The 10,975-nt window shown below is 33.6% G+C and overlaps 1 protein-coding gene across 1 annotated transcript in view; it reads left to right on the top strand.

Annotated features, from left to right (window-relative positions):
* Nucleotides 1–366: 366 nt before the first annotated feature.
* Nucleotides 367–10,975, top strand: part of LOC118183923 (uncharacterized) — a 58,265-nt gene continuing 47,656 nt past the window's right edge. The window contains exons 1-2 of the mRNA XM_085823465.1: nucleotides 367–515; nucleotides 2,404–2,716. Of these exons, the coding sequence (XP_085679591.1) occupies nucleotides 2,497–2,716 (220 nt within the window). The 5' untranslated portion in view covers nucleotides 367–515; nucleotides 2,404–2,496. The remainder of the gene's footprint in view (nucleotides 516–2,403; nucleotides 2,717–10,975) is intronic.

Raw genomic sequence — 10,975 nt, 5'->3', positions numbered from 1 at the left:
GATGAAATAATGATTTTATTTTATTTCTACGCATAACATCTTCTCAGAGCTTTTTTAAAATTTACTTTTCGAGGGGTATGGATTACATTTTAAGCTTTTCTAAATTCCCCGAGCCGAAAAGGTTTGATGACACTATATGATATTCCGCCTGCTTATTTGAGAAATAATGGAAATTTTAGAACATTTCAAGTATTTTAGATAAACTTTATATGACCTTCACCATGAGGAAATAGTCTATCGTAACGCCTGTATAACGTCTGGAAGTAAACATCTCTTGCTTCGTATGTGATGAAGTTTCATAATCACAGTGCCATCGAATAGGAAATTTCATTTTCCACCCTTGATTTTATCATGAAGATCTTTTGAGTTATAAAATGTAAAGGTCTTGGATCTTAATCAGATGATTTTCATGGCTGCAACGCAATCTCTTTGAAGAGAGTTTTAAATAGTTTGTTTACTGAGGTAATTTTTATTTCTCCACAAGCATCATCGGAAACACATCTTTGTTGATCACGGTAAGTTAAGGAAATTGGTTCTCAAAAGTTTTAATACCATAAGCAGATTGAGTATAATAAGAGACAAAGATTTAAAAAGATAAAAGTGTATTGCATTTTTGCACGATGGTACAAAACGTATATAGTACCCAGAATTCTAAGAAATTTATTTCCTTATTATTTTACTCAAACTTTCTGTGAATGGTAACTGCACTTTCTTCATACTTTTATTTACATTATTATTTTTGAACTAAAAATATTAGTAAGCATTTGAGTTTTACGTTAATTAGAATTTCATGTTACAGTTAAGCAGTACTTTATGTGTTTGAGAATTCTGTTGTCAGCGAAATTTGTCACCTAGAATGAAAATTTTTAATTTTTTATTATTAATTTGCATAATTTGTTAACATCTCGTTACTTTCTTGATGTGAAATATTTTGATTATTCTTGTGTCTTTTGCGTAGGTATTATTTAATAATATGGGACATTATCATGTTAATTTATTTCATTGTTATATCGGCTTCCAACCATATTTGGCGATTTCAGATATATGCCAGTATCTCAGCTATAATGTTAACAAGCTCATGAAGCGCGAATGTAAAACTAAATAAACAATATATAATAATAACAATAATACACACGTGCCATTCTCTAAGAATATTATTAAAAATCCTTATCCTTATTATTATTATTATATCGCATGCCATTGTCCCAGTCAACTGCAGCACACATTATTAAGCTGTTTGTTACACCATTTCATGATCAGCTCCTCTGCTGAAGAATACATAAGTCTAATAGCAGTAACGAGCGATATTGTGGAACTAATTTTCAACATAGGCCCTTCTTCTTTTTGAAGTTTTTAACACTGCACCTGGTTCCGTTGTTAATATAAAGTTTCATGTTGTGGCCACTTTTGCACACTCGTTTGCAAGTTAAAAGGCCTATTTCTTGAAACAGTGATGTAGCATCCATCTCATTACTTGGTAAATTAAAGATTGTTAATGTCATATTCACAAAAGAAAAGAAAGCAAAATATCTTTAAATAAACAATGCAAATTCGAAAGACTCATTAAAATGAATAATATAAGAACAAAGCGGCGAGAGAAAAAAATGCACCAGTATGTGCTGATATAGGATTACGTAGGCAAGTATAAGAGCATGCTAATATATATGCATGCTAATATGCGGTAACATATTTTTCAAATCATCAAATATCAAACATATCAAATCTTTTTTGGATAATCGTACCTTCACGGTTAGACATGGGAAAGCACTTTCCAGTGTGAAAAATATCTTAGCAGGAATTTCCCTTTATGTGAAGATATATTTATTATATCTACCTGTATCTTCTATGTGAATGATTTCCTTAATTTTAATGAGGATATCAACTTACTAACTGCCTGCTACGCTGATGATACCGCGTTAACTTCTAAGTCCAGGGATCCAAATCATGCAATGGTCAAAATTCAGGAAAAAATCCGTATCTTCAAGCGCTGGTGTAGCAAGTGGAAAATTAGCATCCAACCCGAGAAGTCAGAAATTCTCCTAATCAGAAAATTCCGCAAAAGAGACGCTATTAAGAAAGAATTAACGCTTTTCAGAACCCAGGTAAAATTTTTGGCATATGATATCATGCAAAAGCCATTATTCACACATGTAGAAAAAAATAATATATAGTTATTTACATAATTTTTAAGTATTTATTTTGTTGAATTTCAGTATAAATTTTGGATTATCTGAAAACGTTCTGTCACTTAAAAATAACCTAAATTCTTTAATAATTGTTTAAATAAGCCTTGTAGATTACAAATTATTACTTTTTAAATAACATAAAGAACTAGAATCTAAATTTGGACCTTATATGACAGTAACCTTCGTAATGAGCGTTCTTTTTTTTTATTTTATTTAGGTGAACATTAAAGAACTCTAATTTCGTCTCATTACAAGAAATCTCGGCTTACATTTCTCAGAGTTCTGCAGAACTACAGCGGTACATCTAAAAATGATGATTGTCCTTTGCGCTTTGATATTATTCACGATTTTCTTCAGATCAGTAGCTGGAGATTCTCGATTATTGGAATTTGGCTCATGTTCAATGAAGTGCCAAAGTAGTTTGTCAGACATTTCTACTTCTAGAATGTTTCCACTGCAACAATGTTCTTGCTCGCGAAGCTGCGCAATTTATGGAGACTGTTGTTATGATTCTTTATATCGAAGCGAAGGTAAGAATGCTTAATCTTTATAATGTACGATGTTCTTCGTTACATAGAAGGGCTGAGAAGACGTGGATTTATTAAGTATCAAAATAAAATCATACAACCTAAACAGAAAAAATATTACTATGTTATTGTAATAAATACATAATATATGGATAAACGTATTACGTATTTATTACAAGAACATAATAATTTTTAATGTTTAATTAAATTAATTGATCATCATCATTCTATCTAACCCATTATGCTACTTAAGGTCATCCAACTTAATCCTTATGCTACGAAGATTGAAAAGATAGACAATATCTACACTGAAGTGCTACTGAATTAGGGACAGCTAGTCAATAACGAGTTGAGCCTCCTCTGGCCTTTATAATGGCTCCCAAAAGACGAAGCATAGATTCAATAAGTTTCTGGAAGCATTCTACGGGAATGGCTTGACAAATATCGGATAGAGCTTTCTATAATTTAAGACGAGCCGCTAGTGTTGTGTGATGAGGTTTCAAACCTTTCTCTAAAACGTCCGAAAGACGCTCAGTAGAATTCAAGTCAGGGCTTTTAAGTAGCCAACTTATGACAAAGAAATTAGAAGAATGCTCATCCAACCAGGCAGTATGCCAACTGGGACCTGTGAGAGGTTCAGTTATCTTACTGGGATACTCCATATCCGTGTGAATGATAGGACAACATAAATATATTTGAAAGAGATTGGTACAAGTACCAAAGATCCCAAACACTGCCAAGAGAGAAAACATCCCAGACCATGATTAAGCCACAATGGCCTTGTACAGTTCCAATCTGCCATACAGGATTCATGGCTTCATGAGTCTGACGCCATATTCTCAGCCTCCCATAGGTATTAATTAGTCGGAATCGAGACTCATCCCTACTTGCTACTCATTTCAAGTCCACTAGAGTCTATTTTCTGTATTCTCTTACCCAAGCAAAAAATGTAGCTCGATGGCATGCATTCAGCAAAGATGCTCTCGTGGGTCTACGGCTTCCGAAGCCCATACGGTGAAGCGAGAGTTGCACGATCCTTTTACTGACTGTATGGATATTCAGCTAGGTGGTAATTTGAGCTAATGTTTGGCTTCGTTGAATATTTACAGCACGGCTGAGCCGTCTCACACCACGCTTGTTCTAGGTTAATTGTCCCTTGCCAGAGCGCTAGCTCTTTTTCTCACCATCCGTGTATTCTCAGTATACTCTTGACAGTGTCGACCTTGAAAATCCCAGTCCGCTGAGGATTTTGGAAACTGAATGGCCCATGCATCGAGTTCCTACCATCTGTCCGAGATTTAAGCTGCCTAAATCAGCAGTTTTACCCATACTGGTAATTGGAGCAACTGAGTAACAACAACCATAGTACTAGCTATATGTGCATTTACCACAACGTCTCACGTGAGCACAGATGTCGCGCAGCGCTATAAAATTTGCATATCCATGTCTATCCCTAATTCAGTGGCACTTCAGTGTAATAAAACAAGGATATATTTATAAACAATGAAACATATGACAAATAGCATAAACAGGAACTGACTGAACACAGAAACGACATTGATCCAACCTTCAGGCTGGAAAGTGGATAACTTAGATGCTGAAGTTATCTAACTTTATGCCCTTTCAGTTGTGCTAACACTGTAGTATAAGTACCATAAATGTCCTAAGCCATCACAAGGAAACGAAGGCTCACTATAAGCTCTGCTGAAGCTCACTATAATCGAGACTTGAGGAACTCTGAAAATAGCTGAAAAATAACTGAAAAAGTTTTCAGGTTTTATGTCTCTTATGCTTAAATAGAGGACCTCGGTGCTTTCCTCTTCTAGTGTTGCTGCTGTCTCGGGGTGCCATCTATTAGCAACTGAATGTGAAACGCCGCGAATTTCCCTACGTCCTTGAAAGCGTTAAATAACTTTGCGGACAAATTGAGGTCTGCTGACTAGAGCCAATCAGCGTACTCCAAGAGGCAGCCCGTTTTGGCCTGATCTACCGATATTTGAATGTTTTCTTGGTAAGAGTGTCTGATTGGTCATCGAGACCACCACACAATCCTAATCACCAATCCTTTGACTGTATTTTTGTTTGTCTGTGTTGAGTGTGCAGCGTGAACCATGAGGTCGATAATTATCGGCCAGGACGGTTGCAGCACACTTTTATATCGCATTACATTACCTTACAATCCTCTGGCAGTATTTTTAAAGCGACTGACCATCGGACTTGGGCTTTTGTCTCGCGTGTGGTTACAAATCCTGTACGCTGATGACGTTGACTGAAGTCTCTTAAAACTAAGTCTTTGAAATGATGGACTGCAGTCCAAATATGGGTGCCTATTTGCGCTCTTTGTTGCATTGTGAGTAAGGAACTACGACGTATATGACGTTACAGTAGTTTTCCGCCGGGTCGGCGGAGGTGCGTGCTGTCGTGCTTCCGGCTCCAGTGCTTCAGATCCCGGCATTTGTTTGCTTTCCGCTGTTATCTCACACTCCGTTTTTAGGAATGATTTGTGGGTGCTTTAGTTTTTACCAAAATATTTTTTGCTTGGCAAAAATGACTGATAAATGTTAGTATTTAAAACTCATAAGTGATTTAGAATTGCGATATTCCTGAACCACTTTAATTTTCAAGCATGTTGTTTTACAGTACAATGTGCTTCAGAGCTGCATTGTTTTCTCCTCATATCCTTTTCTCCCGTCATGCTTTCTCCGAATTTTCGCCTCGCGATGTTTTCGACGTGCACCATCAAAAAACCTTTTTCATTCTAGCAACATCAGTGCCTAGATTGTGTATGAATCGAGCTGTTCTCTGCTTTCGAGTGGAACTGTTCTCTGTCAAACGATGCTTTCTAGCATACGTAAATAATATTTACAGTTGGATGTTTCTACGTATAACTGGTTTGGATTTGAAATCATAATCTATCCATGAATTTTTTTTTTACACTCTTTGGAGTCACTATGTTGACCCAGTTCAGGTTCCAGTAAACATGCTAGCTGCATGAGTGTCTTCATGTCTTTTCCCATGTGTAAGGTAAATACGAGCCAGTTCCCTGTAAAAGTACCTCCATGAAGGCATTTCTTCTAAACAGCTAGCCCTCTGATAAGTAACCATAAGTAATCCTAATGATATCCTAATGATTTAGTCCATATTATGTAGTTTATTGAACGTACAATCCACGAAACGTGTGTGTGTGTGTGTACTAACGGACTTTGAAATTTAAGAATTAATTTCTAAGATCTGATTAAATTAAAATTTCATACTATTGCATTAAAACTAAGGACCTCTCACCATGTAAAACAAAGTTAATAAATGATAATCTGTCTAATAATGCAATAATTTAATAGTTATAATAATAAGCTACTGCAGTATTTCAATAATCTTTATTACAATACAACGAAATTTTTATCATAATAAAATGCAAATCGATACACGTCTGAAGCCTTTCAACTTCAATTGCACTTGCCCCTTTCATTCTTATATTATATTTGATTAGATGCCTAGGTACTGCAGATAAATATTTCACTTGATTTTTAAATAGAGCTCAAACTGCCCAACTTCTTTTATTTGTAAATTTATGCCTGAATGAATTCGTACTTCAGACTTAGCTTTGTTAAATCCAGATAAGAATTATTGCAAATATTGACATCGTAACTTGTTAGGAAACCTGGACTTCAAACTAATAAAATTAGAATAGATAATCATATTAAGAATAATGTAAAAATCTTTGCCAGTCCACCACACCCGAAAGATTTGTAGTTATGAGTATTATGCATATCGTAGCTTGTCCAGAGATTTAATTCCTTCAATGTTGCATGAAAATGAAAAGAATTCAAAGATACATAGGAAAATAACCTTTTTTAAAATCATATAGTGTTAAAATCAGAAACTTTCAAACTAGGTCTTTTTGTGTAACTCCTGCTTGCTAGAAAATCCCCTAGTTTGAACATCTAGAAAATTTTCCATTGGCTGTCGTAAAAAGGAGGTGTTTTCCTTGAGTTGCTACAAATTAATATAAATTTAATTAATATACCCGCATATATACCAAATATAGTCATAAATTCTACTCGTACATTTTTGAAAAGTAAGAAAAGTAAACAATAAGTGATTAACCTAACGGAAAGATATATATTTTATTTTTTATCTGAATATAAATGTTTTTTTAGTAACTAAGAAGTTATTAAAGTTTCATTTTTATATTCTTTTACTGTGAAAAGATACGTAATGCTACGTAATGCTTTTACTGTGAAGAGATACGTATAACTACGTAATGCTTGTTAGATTACTACTGAAAAAAAAAAAAAAGGTTTTCTCTTTAGACTAATATTTGGACCACCGTATATATTCCTGTTTTCAACAAACCTTTTTCTAACAGATTTTTAGTAATAATAATAATAATAATAATTCCCTTTAAAGCAGGTGTAAAACTTCATTGTTCACTTTCATTAATATTAGTAGTATGTATTTTATTGCTGTAGAACACAGAAAGAAATTATGTAAATGAGGTATAATTTAAAATTCTTCAATTCGATTATGAATGTATTTTTGTGTTTCCTATTTCTACTTAATATTATTGAGCTGTTAGAGTTAAGTTCTTGTAATAAATCTCTTTCCATAATAGCATGATTAAAAAAAGGAAAAAAATGTTTTTTTCATCTTCTTTAAATGTTTAAAATTACATGTCTTGCATTTATTTTTTCCTAATTCTATTTGTAGTTGATTTCGAATTGTTCAGAAAAATAGCAACGCATCTCAGAAACCTAATAATATTTCAGTTTAGTGTCTAGTTTAACTTAATCATTTTTTAATGTTTCTTTAAAATAACCTTCCAGATAAGTTTCTTTAAAATGTCAATGTTTCTTTAAAATCCTTTATGTAAATAATCGATCAAATGGCAAGCGAAATGTAATAGGCAGCGATTATGACACACGAGCTTCTTCAAACTATATTCCCATTCAATTCCTTATAACGTATTGTACTATTACCTATTCAGTTCCTTATAACGTAATAACGATTCCAGGGTAGAGTTAACAGAAGTAATCCTGCATATTTAAAAAATTGATTTTTGATAGCTTGATTAAATAATCTGAATACCTCTAATTGTCTGTACCATTTCTGCCCTGAGGATATATGAGAGGTCATGAATGGCTATATCAAATTCTAAAGATTTACAGTCGCTTCTGATTAATTTTAAAGTGTAATAACATACAATTGTAAAGAAACAAATAATTCAAAGCAAATGCTGAAATTTTATAGCTACAGAGAACTATATAATATGAATTAAGTAAATATAACATTCTAATGAAGTAAATGTTAAAAGTGAATTATTGAAAATGTTTTCCGTTAGAAATTTTAAATATTTCCTTCAAAAGAATTTCATGAATTCTTTTGAAGACCTGAGGGCAAGAATCTTCAGAAGAGATATGAAACTGAAGTTATTTTTATCTAAAACTTTTGAAATAAAGACATTCTGCAATAAATTTCAATCATTAACTTGCGCTATAAAAGAGGGATTAGTAGATTGTAAGAGTAAATAAATGTTCTCAAAAGAAACAGCGTAAAGAAGCTATAAGAAATGCATTAAATTTTGAAGATTATTATGCGTCGTTTAAGTGTCTTCAATTAACAAAAATTTTAAAAAGCAAAATGATATTAAAAGGTGTTTAAAAGTATCATTCAAGTAATTTCAGCAAATTAATAAATTCCATTTTATAAATCAACATTGTACATCTATCTTAACTATAATTCGAACGCCACTGTTGTAATTGACTGTTTAGAAGTCAGGCTTACTATAATACACGCTGGAAAGAAAAATATCGTCAGCCTTTTATTTCCTGAAATATTTTTTCCCTAAATGCATGCTTCCGATTGTTATGCAATGCTCGGTCTTGAGGATTAATTCTAACTGCTGCTCGATTCCATCAGAAAAAAAAGAATAAATGCGATATGAGGGGTTTTCAGAATTAATTCTAATTGTTGTTCGATTCCATGTCAGGAAAGACGAACAATCACGTGATGAGTGGTTAAGTTGCAAACGCGGCTAGAAAGATATCAGAGTGATTTTAAATAAAGAATCATTTCGGCTTGTGTGGAGAGAGAGAAAATGTGTTCTGTTACCTTAATGAGCAAAGTGAGCTGCATTGCACTGCTTAGATGAGCAGACATTCATTGCCTTGGAAAAAAGGCTTTCTTGCATGTGAATTCTTTAAAAAAACAGAAAGGAAAATTGGAAAATATAATAAATTAATTAGTTCTCAGAGGCGGTAGCTTTGGCGAAAAATTCCTATTTATAAAAGCCATTTTAGAGCTGAATATCTTTAGAGGGATAAAAAACGAAAGGTAGACAGACTGTCTCCTAGACCTACTCTTTTTTTTTTTTTTTAATTTTTTTTGGGGGGAACAGATATTTTGTCAGGGCAGGGGCTTTCCACGGCGTCAACTGTACAAAGCGAAGTACATACACCAGGCGCTTTTTCCTTGAGCGAAGTAGGAAAACACATGTGGTGCTTATTTTAATTGTTGCATGGTTATAATTGGTTTGAAAAATTATGCAGTAATTGTCATTAATAAATTAAGACCAAGTGAATAAGAAGATTTCCTTTAATTAATAATTAGATCAGAAGTTAAAAAAGAAAAGCATTACCTGAAAGGTCCCTTTTTGTTATTGTTATGCGAGAATCAAAAAAAGTATAAGGAACAGTGAAAAGAGAGAAGGAGGAAGTTGATTCTAACAATTGTTTTGAAGAGTTTAGCAAAGTGAAGTATAAAAAATTAAAAAAGTGTGAAATGTGGAGGGTAACTGATATAAAGGTGTGTTGTAATAGAAGACAGAAAGCAGAGAGAGAGAGAAAACTCTAAAAATGGTAAAAATAATAAAGCGAAAATACTTAACATTATGTGTTTTGGCCTCCTCGGTGATTGCGGTGATTTGTGCCCAGAGGGCGCACCGCACAAAAAGTTAGTTGCGTTACAGAACGTAAGGGAAGCGGACACGCCAAAATGTCGGGCGTATTACAGCTAATCGAGGTAATTGCATCGTATCTGTCAGGTGGCAGAAAACTAGTATGATGTATCAATTCACATGCCAGGTGGCAGAATATGTCTATCATGTACATGCCAGGAGGCATAACGCTTGTAAATATGCCAGGTGGCATACGACTTGTAAATAAATTGTAAAAAAATGTACAGTAAAATATCTTGGTGCAATAGATCAAGGAACACGCATCAACAACCTTCTGATCATTTGGATACGTACATTTTTTCTGGTGACCCGGACGTGGTTTGTGGAGATGAAGAATGGACGAAGAAAATTAGTGAGTTCATGACTGAAAAGCCAGGATTTAACGCGAAGAAATTCGAGGTAGGCCCTTTTTCATTTTTCCAGTTTTGAATAGAATTGTTGAATAAAAATCTTGGTGATTATTATAGTTGATAGACTCTAATGTAAAATGGAGGCTATGAATAAGGCAAAGAAGTTGCGTACGGTGACGCGTAGCTTAACTACCAAGTTGATGAGTAAAATAGATTCTGCATTGTTAGAAGAGGGTGAAACCGCGGATGAGAAATTAAAAGAATTACTCGAAATGTTACTTGAAAAATCGCAGTTGTTGAAACAATACGATTCTGAGATTGAAAAACTTATAATTACGGAACAGGAGTTAGAAACAGAAGTAATTTCCGCGCAGGAATATCAGGAAAGAATTATAAGTTTTAAATGTAAAATTCAGGAAAAATTAAGAAAAAACGCGTGTAAAGTTGAATCTAGAAATTCTAGTAAGGAAAATATATCCCCGAAGTTGAAAACTTGTGAAGTTAATACTTTAAAATTGCCAAAATTAACGATTTTAAAATATTACGGTGATCCTTGTTCTTGGCTTGAATTCTGGAATCAGTTTAGTAATTCCATTCACCAAAACGAAAGTCTCAGTTCGGTTGACAAGTTTTGTTATTTAAAATCGCTTTTGGGAGGTTTAGCTTTAAATGCTATTAGTGGATTAACATTTACTAGTGAAAACTATACGGTGGCTGTTGATATACTAAAAAACCGTTTCGGCAGAGATGACCTGCTAATTAATGCGCATATGAATAAATTGTTGAGTTTAGAACCTGTAAAATATTCCGGAAATACGGCTTCTTTGAGGAAGCTTTATGACGATATAGAAATACAAATAAGGAATTTAAATTCTTTAAATGTTACTAGTGGTTCTTATGGACATTTATTATCCCCTATTTTGTTAAAGTTAATACCCGAGAATTTAACTCCAGAATTCA

The sequence above is a fragment of the Stegodyphus dumicola genome, chromosome 9 (assembly GCF_044657685.1).
Source record: "Stegodyphus dumicola isolate Sdum_Otavi_A_Nest chromosome 9, ASM4465768v1".
Classification (NCBI taxonomy): domain Eukaryota; kingdom Metazoa; phylum Arthropoda; class Arachnida; order Araneae; family Eresidae; genus Stegodyphus; species Stegodyphus dumicola.
This window is presented reverse-complemented; position numbering and strand designations above follow the sequence as displayed.